Raw genomic sequence first — 18,633 nt, forward strand, 5'->3', positions numbered from 1 at the left:
TTAAAGACAAAAATGACCACTTTATTTTGGTCCAAATTTATTTCGACATGAATGACCCTGAGTAGAGCAAGTTCAGGCACAGTTTGAATACAAATCTGGTTTCATGAGAAGAAAGCTTTCCATGATTTGGTCACTGATCCAGGAGAACGTCCAGCAGGGACGTACACCTTCATAAACGAAGTTAAATGACGTGAACAGTTTGTGGTCCAGGTCCCCGCTGCAACGGCGGGGTGTCGGGTCTAGTAGACGTAGCTGGCGGTGTAGAGGGACTGTGTGGCAGACTGGTCCGCCTGGCCCGAGGGCTTGTATTCACCTTTGGATGCCAGGCCGTTAATCTGTACGGAGGAGAAACAGGAGAAGGATGAGGTCGGGTTATTAGGTCAAGATCTGCATCCTACAGATCCTAAAATGTTACTGATGCCTCCTATATAAGCGTCAGATCCAGGGTTACAGCTCCACATGTATCTGTGTTTATCTGGATTCTCCTCCCTGTTTCACTTTTAAACTTGTGTTACAGCTCCAGCTTCTGAGAAACGGTGAGAATCAGAATCAGCTTCTCCCAGAGTCTAAAACGCTTCTGGTTGAGAATAAAGCTTAACGTGGTTTAATGTAGTAAAAGAAGGAGACAGGAGCACTAAACTCCTCTTCATTATTACTGCTCATAAGTTCCTCCACTGATCACATTTCTCACTCACTGTTTTACTGCAGTAAGTCACGCCTGAGTCGCTTTTACCGCCTTATATCAAACAGTTCGTCTCATTGGAGGAGCTTTGAGAAGGTCAGTGAACAGCAAACCGGGTCCAAGTTCAATCAGGTGAACTGAAAGCGGCACCGCCACACTTTATAGGAAACGTCGGCGGCTTCTCATGTGAACGCGCCCTAATTATGGAGACCTGGGGTTGAGTTTCTGTGGTGTCACCAGCCTGGTCGGGCCTGATGGAGAGAAGGTTGGATGGGGATTCACCTACTTGCCGGTGGAGTAACATGGATAGTACAGCGTGTCTCGGTGCTCGTTGAAGCATTTTTTCTCTAATTTGGACCAAAATAAATAAAAACTGGAGACGGGCGATGACAGAGCGGTCTCTAACCTTGGCGCGGGTGCAGAACGCCTCCTGCGAGGCCTTCTTGTTCTCGGGACGCCCCTTCCACGCCGCCAGCGCCGAGGCCTGGAGAGCGCGTCCGTAAGAGAAGGTCAGCTTCCAGGGCCGGTGCAGCGGCGTCTGGTTGATGGTGTTCAGGTTCAGCGAGGCTTCCTCTTCACTCTGACCTCCTGACAGGAAGCAGATCCCTAAAACACAAAACAGAAGTCACTGGGGGAGTTTAATTGTTGAAGCGAATTCATCTGAAAGGGGTTAGAAAGCTAATTCTTCAGGCTTAAGGACTCCACCGAACCACAGCAGTACTAGGTTTCACTATATGGACAAAAATATCAGGACGCCCCTTTTAATTACTGAATTTATGTGTTTCAACAACTACAGTCACTAGCAGGTGTAATAAATCAATCATATAAAGGTAATGACATGCTTCCAGCTTTGCAGCAACAGTTTAGGGAAGGACCTTTCCTGTTCCAGCATGAGCGAGCTCTTTAAAGACATGAAGCCCCACTCAACAGCTCTGGGATGAACTGGAACATACACCGATCAGCCATAACATTAAAACCACCTCCTTGTTTCTACACTCACTGTCCATTTTATCAGCTCCACTTACCATATAGAAGCACTTTATAGTTCTACAATTACTGACTGTAGTCCATCTGTTTCTCTACATACATATTAACCTGCTTTCACCCTGTTCTTCAATGGTCAGGACCCCCACAGAGCAGGTATTATTTAGGTGGTGGATGATTCTCAGCACTGCAGTGACACTGACATGGTGGTGGTGTGTTAGTGTGTGTTGTGCTGGTATGAGTGGATCAGACACAGCAGCGCTGCTGGAGTTTTTAAACACTGTGTCCACTCACCGTCCACTCAATTAGACACTCCTACCTAGTCGGTCCACCTTGTAGATGTAAAGTCAGAGACGATCGCTCATCTATTGCTGCTGTTTGAGTCGCTCATCTTCTAGACCTTCATCAGTGGTCACAGGACGCTGCCCACGGGGCGCTGTTGGCTGGATGTTTTTGGTTGGTGGACGATTCTCAGTCCAGCAGTGACAGTGAGGTGTTTAAAACTCCAGCAGCGCTGCTGTGTCTAATCCACTCATACCAGCACAACACACACTAACACACCACCACCATGTCAGTGTCACTGCAGTGCTGAGAATCATCCACCACCTAAATAATACCTGCTCTGTGGTGGTCCTGTGGTGGTGCTGACCATTGAAGAACAGGGTGAAAGGGGGTAACAAAGCATGCAGAGAAACAGATGGACTACAGTCAGTAATTGTAGAACTACAAAGTGCTTCTATATGGTAAGTGGAGCTGATAACATGGACAGTGAGTGTAGAATCAGTGCCCAGCCATTCTTTCTTGCAAATGCTGCCATCTGTTGACTGAATGGGCACAAATTCCCACAGACATACTTCACAAGAGAAGTCACGCTCTGTTTTAAAGCTCATGGTCATGTGTCCAAATACTTTTGGCCATATAGTGTACCTTAAATTGGGGACAGTTGTAGCCTAGTGGTTAAGGTACTGGACTAGTAATACAAAGGTCGCTGGTTCAAGCCCCACCACTTCCAGGTTGCCACTGTTGGGCCCTTGAGCAAGACCCTTAACCCACAATTGCTTAGATGATATACTGTCACAGTGCTGTAAGTCTCTTTGGATAAAAGTGTCCGCTAAATGCTGAAAATGTTAAATTCAAAACCTGAAATGAGAAGTTGATGGGGGAAATCTGCAACTCTTGGACCCCAAAACCCAGTTGGGCTCCAAGATTCGCCATGAACGTGATATACAGGGCGGAGTCCAAAATGTTTAGTTTATTATTATTAAGTGCATTACGGCTCATATTTATTTATTTGTTTATTTATTTATTTATTAAATGCATTTTGGCAGTTAGAAGCTCGTTTTTCTTTAAAGTCATCACAACAAAGCTGTTCTAACAGAGTCGGTGTTCAGGAACCGGTTCTTCAGGATCTCGACGATGTTCCTGACGTACCCGTCCCAACCCTCCCAAACACCGATTCATCTTACACTGACGACTGTTGGAGTGGTTTCTTCTGCTGACGCGTCTCAGCATTTAGTGCATTACAGCTCAAATTTATTTATTTATTTATTTATTAGAATCTGACGGTGACGTTTTCCCATTTGTGGTTCCATTCATGACGGGTCGGGTAGTTACAGGTTACCCAGGATTCATCAGTTCAGGTTTAATGTCGAGTTTTGTATGTTTACATCTGCAGAATCTAAAGCGACTCAAATTTGGTCGACTTGGTGGCGGTGGGGTTGAACCGGCAACCTTCTGATTACTAGTCCAGCATCTAAGCCGCTGAGCTACCGCTGTTCGTATCTCCAGTATCTACACGAGAAAACCCATGTGGACACGGTGAGAACATGCTAAAATCCACACAGAAAGGACCCAGACCGGTACACCTGGGCATCGACCTCAGAACCTTCTCGCTGTGAGGCGACAGTGCTACCCATCAGCCGGTCAGGCGTCTGTAGGGGGTTCGGGGAGGGACGGCCGAAACAGCCCAGCCACTGGGAGGCACACTCCTCAATATGACTGATACGATCTGAGCAATTGAGGGTTAAGGGCCTCGCTCAGGGGCCCGACAAGAGCAACTTGGTGGCGGTTGGGGCTTGAACCGGCAACGTTCTGATTACTAGTCCAGCATCTAAACCGCTGAGCTACCGCTGTTCGTATCTCCAGTATCTACATGAGGAAACTCACGTGGACACAGGGAGAACATGCAAAATTCCACACAGAAAGGACAGCCTAGATATTAGAAGATGCACTCGACAGTGCGCTCGCTCTCAGTGCAGGTCCCAAACTCGAATAGAAATATCTGATCATCTGATATGAGGACCAGACCCGCTGTGGCGACGCCCGGTAACGACCCACCCCGTCATCTGATGGAAAGCCAAAAATCTCCTACTGCTTACCTGGTACGGCCGCGGGCACGGTGCGTCTGAGGGCGGTGACTGTTGCCATGGCGACCTCCTGCGGGGTGTACTTCTTGGGGCAGGAGTGTCCGGCGGTGACCATGTTGGGCTTGAGCAGAGTGCCCTCCAGGTACACGTGGTGGTCAGACAGAGCCTTGTACACGGCGGCCAGAACCTGAGGAACGAAGCGAGAGGGGGGTCAGAGGGGGCGTGGTCGATTCGTTTCGTTTCGTGTCGCGGCGAGCGTACCTTCTCCGTGACGTACTGGCAGCGCTTCAGGTCGTGGTCGCCGTCTGGGAGGATCTCGGGCTCCACGATGGGCACCAGGCCGTTCTGCAGAGATGAAGGAAAGCGTTATGAGGTGCCCACTGCGGTGCCAACTTCGTTAACGGACCAGGACTGACAAACACTGGACTGTGGAACGTCCGGGTGGATCCAGGGTCCAAATATCAACATCATTACACTCTACGCTTTTTTACGTTGTCCAAATTTGGGCATACTCAATTCCCCCGTGCACTCTGGCGACCTCTGCTGGCTGCAGAAGGACCAAACTGGCTGAGCAGGCTGGCACACAGAGTTTTTCTGTTCCGTTTACATTTTCCTCCCAATTCAGTCGTGTCCAATTCCCCCTACTGTTGCAGACCTCCACTCCTGACCGAGGAAAGTCGTTACTAACACACGCCCCCTCCGACACGTGTGCAGCACCGACCGCTTCTTTTCACCTGCACCGGCCGGGTTCATACAGAGATCCGTATCACGCACGGAGAGTCACAAACCGATCTCCATTATCCCCCTTCTCTGTGCCCACCCCATGGACAAGTCAATCACTGTCCATACAGGTGCCCCGACCGCACCTATAGACCGTTTCAATGAGGTAAACAATAACAACGCTACTACGCATGTCTGTTCCTTCAGCCTTTCCGGTAGCGTCATTTTTAAATATCCATCCATCCGTCAACATGACGAGCTCGTACTTTACGAGTCTCCCGAACGCGGAACAAACGCGATATAAGCAGAAATGAATGATAGATCATCAAGTATCTGTACCGGGCCCTTTTGAGGAGAATTTAAGAAGACAGTGTTTTTCCTCTGACTTAAAACGTTTGCCTGAGGTAACATACCCAGACGCGTATCACTACCCTGTTGAAACGGAGTGTGTTTACACCAGTGAAAGCATACCGCAGTTTGGACGCATACAAATAATTACTAAAATAATTATTGTGTCATCTCCCCTTTTACATTCTGTGAAAAGTCTGCTGAGCTAATCTGACAGACAAACCACAGTGAATTACTTCTCATCTGAATTAGAACATGTTAGCTAATGCTGAAGCAATTTTTGTATAGCCTAACTGGAAATACATGAAATATTTCACACTAAGCTTAATGTATTCATAAATAGTTTATTTACTTTTTGTATTACAAAAGTAGAACAATGTTTCTTTACAGGTCTGCGTGTCATTTAATAATTGAGCTAAGAGCTGTTGATATAATTCCATATAGTGACATTTCCCCAAAATATAGTCCTATAAAGTTATGGCTTTTACACAGTATTATAAGGGGAATGTAAACTTTTAAGGCTTATGTTAGGTTTATGTTTATTCTGTTCTTTTAATACAAATATTAAGTGCCTGCGTACACTTAAGCTAAACGTCAGGGACAAGACACCATGAGAACAGCGTTCAAGTGAGTACATTTGTTCACAATATTTTATTATGAAAACATCGCTATACATTACATTTATTATAAGAGTTGATGGTGAGTATCCAGCCGTCTCTCTTTACAGCAGCAATTTAAGCGTTTTGCTGTGCGTTGTCTTTTGGAAATCTGTTCACTTTAATTTCTGAAAGCAAGTTTGTACCTGGCCTGAGGGAACATCCGCCAACCGAACAACATGGTCCTAACTTTAATTTAGACATACTGTCAATAAATCAGACCGAACTAACGCAAAAGAATTGAAGCAGTCGTGGTCAATCGATATTGTTGAGCGCTGTTTACCACCAAGCCTTAGGAGTCTTAGGAACAGCTACGTCACTTCCTGGACTCATGAATATTCATTTGAAACGGTCTATAGAGAGAAGCTGGCGTATTTTGGAGTGTTGGTGTATTTTACCGCTGCGCCACACTAGACTTTATTCTGACAGACCACCTCAGCACGTCGTACAGAGGACCAAATTCATATCTCCGTATTCAAACCCAGGACCTGCTACTCACCGAGCCACCGTGCCACCCTCAAAACCTTGGACTAGGTGCCAGGGCAAGAAATGCACACATTCCAAAACTCAGTGCCCGTATAAAACCCTTGTGGACTTCAAGGGGAGACGTGAAAAAGCCAAGGATCGAACCCAGGTCATCGGGTCTCGTGCTCCTGTGCGGCACCTATCAGTATGTCTGGCGTCTGACGATGCCTACCTGTTGGCAGATGCTCGCATATCTGGCCAGAACGTTGGCATTTTCAGCGATGGCGAGCGCAGAAGGGCAACCGTCGGAGATCTTCAGCACGCAGCGCCACTTGGCGAAGTCACAGCCGTCCTTCTTGTACTGGGCACAGCGCTCGCCCAGCCCGTCCAGCCCTGGTACACACAGATAAGAGGCGCGAGTGAGAGGCGCGGATACAGAACCCGAAATCAAGATCAGGATGGCATGGCGTCGGATTTACCCTGCGTGGTGGTCTCGCCGTCTGTCCCGTTCAGTCCCGCCGTGCCCTTGTCCACCTGGTGACACAAAACCACACGCATGTTAGACACAGAGCTGTGGGGCATCAGGAAATATAGAAAAGAATTGGGACGCCCCGTTTAAGGATCAAATTCAAGTGTTTTAACCACAATGGTGTAATAAATTAATCATATAAAGGAAATGATATGCTTCCAGCGTTCCAGCAACTGTTTAGGGAAGGACCTCTCCTGTTCCAGCATGAGCGAGCTCTATAAAGACATGAAGTAAAGCTCCAGCGTCCTGCACAGAGCCCTGAGCTCAGCCCCACTCAACAGCTCTGGGATGAACCGGAACGTCTACTGATCAATCAGCGCCCAGACGTACCGACTGAACAGGCACAAATTCCCACAGAAATACTTTCAAGTCTTGTGAGAAGCTTCTCAGTAGAGCGGCTGTTGTTCTACATTTACATTTTCAGCATTTAGCAGATGCTTTTATCCAAAGTGACTTACAGTACTGTGACAGTATACAGTCTGAGCAATTGAGGGTTAAGGGCCTCGCTCAAGGGCCCAACAGTGGTAACCTGGCAGTGGTGGGGCTCGAACCAGTGACCTTTTGATTATACCTTAACCACTAGACTAAAACTACCTTACAACAGCTCTATAAAGACATGAAGAGAAGCGCCAGTGTCCTGCACAGAGCCCTGACCTCAGTCCCACTCAGCAGCTCTGGGATGAACCGGAACTCCGACTGATCAATCAGCGCCCAGCCGTACTGACTGAACGGGCACAAATTCCCACAGAAACACTTCAAGTCTTTGTAAGAAGCCTTCTTAGAAGAGCAGCTGTTGTTCTAGCTGAAAGGACCACACAGAGTGTCCCAATAGTGTCCAAATACTTTTGACCATATAGTGCAGTTCTGCAGTTTAGTGTTTAAATGAATCAGGATGGTGGGAAGATCAAAAAAATCTTAAGGGCTTGAACCGGCAACCTTCTGATTACTAGTCCAGTAACACTGGAAACACTGGGTACGTGTCCATTCAGCCCTGGGCCCCTAAGCAAGGCCCCTGACCCTCAGTTGCTTTTTATCCAAAGCGACTTACAATTATGACTGATTTTAATTTGAGCAGTTGAGGGTTAAGGGCCTTGCTCAGGGGCCCAACAGTGGCAACTTGGCTGCATCTGGGCTTGAACCGGCAACCTTCTGATTACTAGTCCAGTACCTTAACCTGAGAGCTACCGCTGCCAATATTTAGTTTTAGGCATTAGACCATTGATGCTTGGATCTGGGTTCAAATCTCAGTGGCCCTTTTGTGCCCCATCATGGACTGATGCCACCAGTGTTTCCAGTAGAACCGGACCCACCGTGACCCTGACCAGGATAAAGTGGTTGACGAAAATGAAAAATAAAAGAATGATTATTTTTACTACACTATTTATTCAGGTAAGGGTCGTTATGGGTCTGGCACCACCTAGAAACACTGGACGTGTCCATTCGGGCCTGGGCCCCTGAGCAAGGCCCCTAACCCTCAGTCGCTTCCAGATTCTGTTTCTATAACGTGAGAACCAACTTCTCCGTCACCTTGATGCCGACCACGATGCCCTTGCCCTTGACGAGCTGGGGGAACAGCACGCCGCCGTCAGACTTCTGGTACAGGGTCTCGTGGAAGAAGATCACGCCCCCCACGCTCTGACAGATGGCCGGGTCGACGGAGAACAGGAGGTCACGGAAGGCGCGGCGGTTCTCCTCGGTGTTCTCCACGCTGATCTTCTGCAGGCGCTTTCCCATGGTGCCTGCGTTACACATCACATGATCGATTAGAAGAGCGGTGAAACGTTATTGATTATCGTCCAGCCGTAATGATTAACTGGATCTGTGGACTCATGTTTAACGGAGATGACCGACGTTCTCACCTGTGGACTCGTCTGCTGCCAGGATTCCTTTTCCAGGAGCCACGATACGCTGGGCGATGGTCGCCAGCTCCTTCTTCTGTTCCGGAGACAGGGATGGGTACTGGTGGGTCATCCTGAAAAACACCAAAGGAAGAAAGAAATTCATTAAAGATATTTTTGTAACCCATGAATTATTTGGCAGCAATCTGGTCCTACTGTGGTTTACAAGATGTAACATAAAGCCTCTACAAGGGGACACTTGTGTACAAGTTCATTTTTTGTTTATGTGCCTGTTAAAATTAGTTTATTTAATTCTTATTATGGGGTCCTTTCTGTGCAGAGTTTGCATGTTCTCCCCATGTCTGTGTGGGTTTCCTCCCAAGGGTCCAAAAACATGCAGTCAGGTTCATTGGAAACACTGAATTGCCCTATAGGTGTGTGTGTGTGTGTGTGTCTGCCCTGTGTGCCTTGCGCCCACTGAAAAGCTGGGATAGGTCTAGGTGATCTTTTCAGCTTGAACTCTTTGAGAAGGCTGCTGTGTATGGGAATTTGTGCCCATTCAGTCAAAAGATGGGCACTCATTTATGTTCCGGTTCATTCTTATCACCAGGAATCTTTGTGTCTTTATATTTATAGAGCTCGCTCATGCTGGAACAAGAAAGGACCTTCCCTAAACTGTTGCAGCAAGTCAGAAGCAGATTATGTCCTTTATATTATTGATTGATTACAGCTGTAATTATAAGGGCTGTCCCAATACTTTGTTTAATAGACGGTCCTCACAGCATGAGGTGACACTCTTCTGTGTACCACCCCTATTTATAGGGGCACAGAGAAATCACCCAGGCAGTGCTGTGTCTACATGTTGGACCACAAATCCTGAAAAATTACACCCCACCAGGTTCCCCTCTCGTCAGGAAAGAACCTGAGGGCTACAGTGGGCACAGGTTCACCCACACGAGACCATTACAGACTGCGGCAATATTCAAGTTTTTATGGTACACCCCAAACCCCCCAAACTCAAAAGGTACCACAAACACCACAATAGGTCCGGTGCACTTCAATAGGCTCCCTAGTCATGGAATCCAAATATGATACAGCAGCGTTTCCCTACCTTTTTTGCACCACGGACCGGCTTCATATAAGATATCATTTCACAGACATGCGGGGGCGGGAGGATTTAATAATATTGCTTACAAACGATGTAAAATTAGCTTTTTTTTGCTGCAACGAGACACTGCTCCCACCTAGGGGTGGTAATAAGACAATAACACCCGAAATAAGAGGCAAACCACGACCCGGTGGTTGGAGACCTCTGCGACCTCACACGTCATTACAAACTGGTCCCATAAACATGGTCCCATAAGCACTTCAACAGCCTCCCTAGTCACCAGATCAGAGTCGAATCGAGCATGTTCAGCATGTGTTAGAATGTACAGATGATGAATTCCAACACGTCGTGGAATTCATGGTACAAAGAGGCGAAGCGGTTCAGGGTTCCACCCGGTATAACAAATGTGACCAGTCAGTGTTGGACCTCCCATTCCAGATCAATGGGTATTATTATGGACACATAGGCTCCTGCTGTGTGTCTATGGGAATTTGTGTTCATTTAATTAAAAGAGCAATTGTGACTTCACAAACGTTCCAATTCATCACAAAGGTGGTCAGTGGGATAGAAGTCAGGGCTCCGTTTAGGCCACACCAGTTCCTCCACACCAAACCACTTGTACTTTTGACCCCACAGTCCATCAGCGTGATTAGTGCAGCACTTTAAGTCTTTGTTTGCCGTCACTTCGGTTCATTTCATGCACTCTTGCACAGTTAGTCAATATTTGGCCGGACAGAGCCGGACTTTAGTCGACAGGCGGGTGGATCCAGTGTTCTCCTCCCTCTGGATAAATGAGTGCGTTGTTGAATTTTGGGAGTGGACTGGCTGACCTGGGATCAGATTCTACCTGTAACTTAAGAACAGAGCAGATTTCGAAACAGGGCGACGTGCTGGGCTGAGACTCTGAACCCAAAAGTTGAGCAACTTCACCGAGCAAAGGTTGCAGGTATTAATGCAGTCAAAACAAGTCAATAATTAATACTACTGGATACCAGACTGCTCTGTGCTGTGTGCATTAATGAGACATTTGTACTGGGGTGGCACCATCAGAAACACACACTGTACCTTATGTGTATGAATGGTGAGATTAGATGGAGTGTTTAGGGTGTACATGAATTTAGGGTGCACTACACGTTCTGATATGAAGGAAAAGATAATGCAATGCTATAATAAAGAAGCATATTCGAATGTATAGCCTGTACAATATATGGTCAAAAGTATGTGGACACGTGTAGTTCACCCTAAACTTACTGTACAAACACACATTACATGTCTGAAAGTATGAACCCCGTTCCTAATCACTGAGTTAACGTGCTTTACTCCTAACAAGTGAATAAAATCAACCATTTGTTTGGAAATGTTTAGAAAACGTTCTTTCCTGTATTTAGAAACTGTGCAGAAGTTAGAGAACCCAGTACAGTTTCCAGCCCCTGCAGAGCTGCACCAAAACACTTGAGTCCTCGGAAACAGGTTCAGTATTGCTTAAAACATGCACAACAACTACAACAACACAGTGCAAAACCAGTTCAGTTTCATATCCGTGCCACTCAAACTGGTTTCCACCAGACCTGCACCAGACTGAGCTCCAGTCTCCGGTGTTTGCACCGCACACACCAGCTCATTATTAAATCAGCTTTATGATTAAAGTGTGAAGAAACTTTTCTTACTTGGTTGATGTTTGTAGTGCCGCTGGTGCTGGAAGTGAAACAGGAACCTGATCCCGCGCTTCGATCGAAAACGGTCTGCAAAACAGCCAGCGAATTCCGCACTATTTATTCAGGCGGAGGTGGAGCATGGTCCGTGTGGGTGTCACTCCGCGCAGTAGCGCTATTGGTTAATGGCGGTGTGTGTACGTGTGAGGCCAGATACGAACCCACAACTCTGGATCCGAAATACTTAAGTTTTATTATGTTCTCCAGTCCTTATGCAATGTGGAATCTACACTATATGACAAAAAGTATTTGGACACCTGACCATGATCTTGTCGGACATCCAAATCCATTTAAAAACAAACGCTATTAAAATAAAGCGACCTCTGTGTGATCTTTTAGCTTCTCACAAGACTTAGAAGTGTGTCTGTGTGTGGGAATTTGTGCCCTTTAGTCAGAAGCATTTGTATGATTGTCCTGAATGCCTGCTGTGTCTGATCCACTCATACCAGCACAACACACACTAACACACCACCACCATGTCAGTGTCACTGCAGTGCTGAGAATCATCCACCACCTAAATAATACCTGCTCTGTGGGGGTCCTGACCATTAAAGAACAGCATGAAAGGAGCTAACAAAGCATGTTGAGAAACAGATGGACTACAGTCAGTAATTGTAGGACTACAAAGTGCTTCTATATGGTAAGTGAAGCTGGTAAAATGGACAGTGAGTGTAGAAACATGGAGGTGGTTTTAATGTTATGGCTGATCAGTGTAGCAGGCACTTTTATCCAAAGTGATTTACAACTGTGACTGAATACCATGCAAACAATTGAGTGTTAAGAGCCTCACTCAGGGGCCCAACAGTGGCAACTTGTGGGGACTAAACCAATCATTAGTTTGGTATCTTAACCACAGAGCTTCCAATGCCCATAAAATAATACATTTAGCACATCTAATATTGAATTGTACATCCATCAGACTGAAGAATGCCAGTTTTGGGAACAGGAGCTTCTTTGTTTCATGCCAACCTTCAAGCCCATGTGATAAAGGTGACTAAAAGTGTACAAACAGGAACTAACCCATCCTGAAAGTAACTCTGTCCTCATACCATCAACAACAGAGCTGCCATTCAGGATTGGTCAGTTTCTGCTTTGCTTTGTGTACATTCATGTCATGCACAGTCACATTGATATACTAGACTGCATTAAAATGTAAATTATTATTAACATAAAGCACAAAAGATTGTTTATTTCAGTGTCCAAACAGAGGTAGGATAGGATGAGCTGTCATAAATGAGCACCTAATTAAATACCATTTGTTAATGTCTATTGTTGTTTTTGCATTGCTATTGTCTTTTATTTCTATTTTTCCTTCTTAAATTGATGCACTGGTGAAATAGCCTGACAGTGTTTCAGTATTCTGCACACCCCTGTATTGGTATGATGATAATAAAGTAGTATATTTGTATATAGGTACACTGATCAGCCATAACATTAAAACCACCTGCTTGTTTTTACGCTCACTGTCCATTTTATCAGCTCCACTTACCATATAGAAGCACTTTGTAGTTCTACAATTACTGACTGTAGTCCATCTGTTTCTCTGCATACTTTGTTACCCCCTTTCACCCTGTTCTTCAATGGTCAGGACCCCCACAGAGCAGGTATTATTTAGGTGGTGGATGATTCTCAGCACTGCAGTGACACTGACATGGTGGTGGTGTGTTAGTGTGTGTTGTGCTGGTATGAGTGGATCAGACACAGCAGCGCTGCTGGAGTTTTTAAATACCGTGTCCACTCACTGTCCACTCTATTAGACACTCCTACCTAGTTGCTCCACCTTGTAGATGTAAAGTCAGAGACGATCGCTCATCTATTGCTGCTGTTTGAGTCAGTCATCTTCTAGACCTTCATCAGTGGTCACAGGACGCTGCCCACGGGGCGCTGTTGGCTGGATAATTTTGGTTGGTGGACTATTCTCAGTCCAGCAGTGACAGTGAGGTGTTTAAAAACTCCATCAGCAACAGCACAACACACACTAACACACCACCACCATGTCAGTGTCACTGCAGTGCTGAGAATGATCCACCACCTAAATAATACCTGCTCTGTGGGGGTAACAAAGCATTTAGAGAAACAGATGGACTACAGTCAGTAATTGTAGAACTACAAAGTGCTTCTATATGGTAAGTGGAGCTGATAAAATGGACAGTGAGTGTAGAAACAAGGACTGTGCACTGTAATGATCTGAAATGCAGCCAGTGTAGTGCAGTAGGGTGGAGCGGTGGGTGGAGGACGATTGCATAGTAGCTGCTGTGATCAAATCATCAGATGAAAAGGGGGTCAATAGGATTGATTAATGGTTAGGAAAGCAAACTAAGAGCCACTGAACAGTGATGTAAGGAGCAGAGTGCTGACGTTAATGCTCTTACCCTGATAAGTGAAAAACGAACGTTTCTCAACCTGAACTCTGGACTCTTGGTGTAACGGTTGTAAAAAACTCTCAGCAACAGAGCTCAGAAGATTTCATTATTAGAGGACAAGAAGAATGTTCGCCAATGACCACTGAATGACCAACATACATACAACACATACACACAGATCTGCTCAAATCATTACAGCTTAAATCATTCCATAGCTTCTATAGACACAAATCACTACATATAGTTCACCATCGCAGCAGTAATACCAAATTGTCAACATGCCAGATATAATCTTATCACTTTTTTATACAACCCCAAATCAGAAAAACATCCATTCCTGCATTTCAGGCCTGCAACACATTCCAAAAACACTGAACACTTCACTTAACTTTTTTGCAAAAATGTAAAAAATGTTAACCATGTCCAGAAGAAGCATCCACTTCTCTGGGCTCGAAGGCATCTAGGATGGACCATCACACAGTGGAAACGTCTATTGTGGTCAGATGAATCAGCATTCCTGGTCTTTTTTGGAAAAAATGGACGCCGTGTGCCAAAGACGAAAAGGATCCAGACTGTTTTTAGCAACACGTCCAAAAGCCAGGGTGTGTCATGGTATGGGGGTGTGTCAGTACCAGGGTGTGTCATGGTATGGGGGTGTGTCAGTACCAGGGTGTGTCATGGTATGGGGGGTGTCAGTACCAGGGTCTGTCATGGTAGGGGGGGGTGTCAGTACCAGGGTGTGTCATGGTATGGGGGTGTCAGTACCAGGGTCTGTCATGGTATGGGGGGTGTCAGTACCAGGGTGTGTCATGGTATGGGGGTGTCAGTACCAGGGTCTGTCATGGTATGGGGGGTGTCAGTACCAGGGTCTGTCATGGTATGGGGGGGCGTCAGTACCAGGGTTTGTCATGGTATGGGGGGTGTCAGTACCAGGGTGTGTCATGGTATGGGGGGGTGTCAGTACCAGGGTGTGTCATGGTATGGGGGGGTGTCAGTACCAGGGTGTGTCATGGTATGGGGGGTGTCAGTACCAGGGTCTGTCATGGTATGGGGGGTGTCAGTACCAGGGTGTGTCATGGTATGGGGGGTGTCAGTACCAGGGTGTGTCATGGTATGGGGGGGTGTCAGTACCAGGGTGTGTCATGGTATGGGGGGTGTCAGTACCAGGGTGTGTCATGGTATGGGGGTGTCAGTACCAGGGTCTGTCATGGTATGGGGGTGTGTCAGTACCAGGGTGTGTCATGGTATGGGGGTGTGTCAGTACCAGGGTGTGTCATGGTATGGGGGTGTGTCAGTACCAGGGTGTGTCATGGTATGGGGGTGTGTCAGTACCAGGGTGTGTCATGGTATGGGGGTGTGTCAGTACCAGGGTGTATCATGGTATGGGGGGGTGTCAGTACCAAGGTGTGACATGGTATGGGGGGTGTCAGTACCAGGGTCTGTCATGGTATGGGGGTGTGTCAGTACCAGGGTCTGTCATGGTATGGGGGGTGTCAGTACCAGGGTGTGTCATGGTATGGGGGCGTGTCAGTGGCCTTGGTGTTCCAGTTCATCGCAGAGCTGTTGAGTGGAGCTGAGGTCAGGGCTCTGTGCAGGACACTGGAGTTTTTAGTAATTAGAAGTGGCGTCCCAATACTTTTGTCCATATAGCGAATAAATAAATTCAGTTTTACTGGTTTTACTGGTTTGTGGTTTTAGAGCGACTTCTAAATATATAAAGTAAACGTGCATGTGTGAAAGCAAAGACGAGCAGAGCCCCTTGACCTGGATGTTTGTGGTTTATATACAGTACATTTCTTTTGCCTGTTTACAAAATCACACACACACACACCAGAGCTGCTTTTCTTATCTAAATATCATACAGGATAATCGTTTGTATTATTTATTGCTGAAAATTCTGACCAGAATATCGTCTGTGGTAATTTTTGGTCCTGATTGAAGACAGGACATGAATTTATACAGATGTGCACACACACACACACACACACACTGGTGCACGAACACACAAACACACACTAACACACACTTCTTCCCCTACAGCGGAAGTCATTTCGTTTTCAGTCGTCTTCCCTCCTGTTGCTGCACGATTGCACCTCACAGTTGGACAGAAGATCTGACGGTAGGTTCTGTTAAAACTTCTCACACGTCTCGAACCGTCTCCTTCAGTCACGGCGGCGTAGAATCGGCAGGAATAAGCGCAAAACTGGTGGAGGCGCTGGGGCGACGGGGTGGTGGAGAGGATACGGTCTGGTGTTTACAGGTTGAGGTGTGTCAACTCTGCCGTGTCGGTGTACGACCCGCTGGAATCTGTGCCGTCACATAGACACTTGAACGTATGAGTACAAGAGTAGATCTGGGACTGGAACTAAGACCCACTGGAGACAGATTCAATGTCACCTTGATGGTTCTGAGTTTTAAACGCTTCTCGTTTTGTAGGTGATGTCTCAGAACGAGGATGGAGAAGGAAGCGCCGCCAGTTCGGAGTCGTCCGAGGCTAAAACGGACCGTTACGGGTTCCTGCTGGGGAACGGAGACGCCGCCTGCACCAGGTCAGCGAGGTTACGGGTCACTGTGTTGATGTTACTGTGTGGACGCTCGAACGTGAGCATAGAACCGAAGGTCGTTTTTCTCAACCGTCACCTAAAGCTTCACTTTCTGCTGCTCTCAACATCCTGCCACATTACCATGGAGATGTTGGCCTGTCACAGTGTGGTTTCCTGTTTGTGTGTGTATGTGTGTGTGTGTGTGTGTGTTGATGATATCACATATACACTCATTTTCACATGTCAGGCGTCTCCACCTTCCAACACATTTCTGAATAATCCTGGAACGGCTCCTGAAGCTGCTCTTCGTGTCTTTGTGGTCCGTACTACATGACCGCTGAGTTCAGGCGTATAAAACGATTGTGGAATCAGTTTAGGGAAGGCCGTTTCCTCTTTAGACCAGATCGTGCACCTGTGTACAAACCGAGGTTCATACAGACGTGGTTTGGTTTGGGTAGTTTGATGTGGAGGAACTTCAGCCGCCTGCACGCAAGTATGTTGTGAAACATACTTCACAAATGATGTTTGGATGGAATTAGTATAACATTTCCACAGACACACTCCAAAATGAGCAGAGTGGAAAATAAACTGACATGGTTGTGTAGTAGCTTGGTAAAAAAACAAAACAATCCCCTCTTTTTACCCAATCCAGTCCTGGCCAGTATGAATTTATCTCCTTTTTTCCATCTGGTCTCATCCATGTCATCCATGATCAGCTGCTTCCAGTGCAGGCGCCCTGACCGGTCAGCAGAAATCGTAGTTGTCCAGAGATGAGGAACCCTGTTTCAGCCGTCGTCCCTCCCCCTACAGACAGACAGCAGATCGTGTGTCTGTGTTGACACCCGGCTGTCCGATAGCAGAGCTGAGGTTTAAATTCAAGAGCATTAATAAGAAACCAATAAGAATATATATATATACATGAAATGAATATATATGAAATGAAACGTACAGCAGCACAGATTTAAACTAAAAAAAGTATATGAATATATATATACAGTGTATCACAAAAGTGAGTACACCCCTCACATTTCTGCAAATATTTCATTATATCTTTTTATGGGACAACACTATAGACATGAAACTTGGATATAAGTTAGAGTAGTCAGTGTACAGCTTGTATAGCAGTGTAGATTTACTGTCTTCTGAAAATAACTCAACACACAGCCATTAATGTCTAAATAGCTGGCAACATAAGTGAGTACACCCCACAGTGAATCGTCCAAATTGTGCCCAAATGTGTCGCTGTCCCTCCCTGGTGTCATGTGTCAAGGTCCCAGGTGTAAATGGGGAGCAGGGCTGTTAAATTTGGTGTTTTGGGTACAATTTTCTCATACTGGCCACTGGATATTCAACATGGCACCTCATGGCAAAGAACTCTCTGAGGATGTGAGAAATAGAATTGTTGCTCTCCACAAAGATGGCCTAAGCTATAAGAAGATTGCTAACACCCTGAAACTGAGCTACAGCATGGTGGCCAAGGTCATACAGCGGTTTTCCAGGACAGGTTCCACTCGGAACAGGCTTCGCCAGGGTCGACCAAAGAAGTTGAGTCTACGTGTTCGGCGTCATATCCAGAGGTTGGCTTTAAAAAATAGACACATGAGTGCTGCCAGCATTGCTGCAGAGGTTGAAGACGTGGGAGGTCAGCCTGTCAGTGCTCAGACCATACGCCGCACACTGCATCAACTCGGTCTGCATGGTCGTCATCCCAGAAGGAAGCTGACGCACAAGAAAGCCCGCAAACAGTTTGCTGAAGACAAGCAGTCCAAGAACATGGATTACTGGAATGCCCTGTGGTCTGACGAGACCAAGATAAACTTGTTAGGCTCAGATGGTGTCCAGCATGTGTGGCGGCGCCCTGATGAGAAGTACCAAGACAACTGTATCTTGCCTACAGTCAAGCATGGTGGTGGTAGCATCATGGTCTTGGGCTGCATGAGTGTTGCTGGCACTGGGGAGCTGCAGTTCATTGAGGGAAACATGAATTTCAACATGTACTGTGACATTCTGAAACAGAGCATGATCCCCTCCCTTCGAAAACTGGGCCTCATGGCAGTTTTCCAACAGGATAACGACCCCAAACACAACCTCCAAGATGACAACTGCCTTGCTGAGGAAGCTGAAGGTAAAGGTGATGGACTAAACCCAATTGAGCACCTGTGGCGCATCCTCAAGTGGAAGGTGGAGGAGTTCAAGGTGTCTAACATCCACCAGCTCCGTGATGTCATCATGGAGGAGTGGAAGAGGATTCCAGTAGCAACCTGTGCAGCTCTGGTGAATTCCATGCCCAGGAGGGTTAAGGCAGTGCTGGATAATAAT

At 46.5% G+C, this 18,633-nt stretch overlaps 1 protein-coding gene across 1 annotated transcript; it reads right to left on the minus strand.

Annotated features, from left to right (window-relative positions):
• aldob (aldolase b, fructose-bisphosphate) lies at nucleotides 1–11,464 on the minus strand. Its single transcript, XM_063000909.1, has 9 exons — nucleotides 11,364–11,464; nucleotides 8,610–8,722; nucleotides 8,278–8,489; nucleotides 6,701–6,755; nucleotides 6,454–6,614; nucleotides 4,294–4,377; nucleotides 4,045–4,219; nucleotides 1,089–1,288; nucleotides 1–335 (listed from the first exon to the last, which is right to left on the minus strand). The coding sequence occupies exons 2-9, from the start codon at nucleotides 8,719–8,721 to the stop codon at nucleotides 240–242; spliced, it is 1,095 nt and encodes a 364-aa protein (XP_062856979.1). The 5' UTR covers nucleotide 8,722; nucleotides 11,364–11,464; the 3' UTR covers nucleotides 1–239.
• Nucleotides 11,465–18,633: the final 7,169 nt, after the last annotated feature.

The sequence above is a fragment of the Trichomycterus rosablanca genome, chromosome 8, assembly GCF_030014385.1.
Source record: "Trichomycterus rosablanca isolate fTriRos1 chromosome 8, fTriRos1.hap1, whole genome shotgun sequence".
Taxonomy (NCBI): domain Eukaryota; kingdom Metazoa; phylum Chordata; class Actinopteri; order Siluriformes; family Trichomycteridae; genus Trichomycterus; species Trichomycterus rosablanca.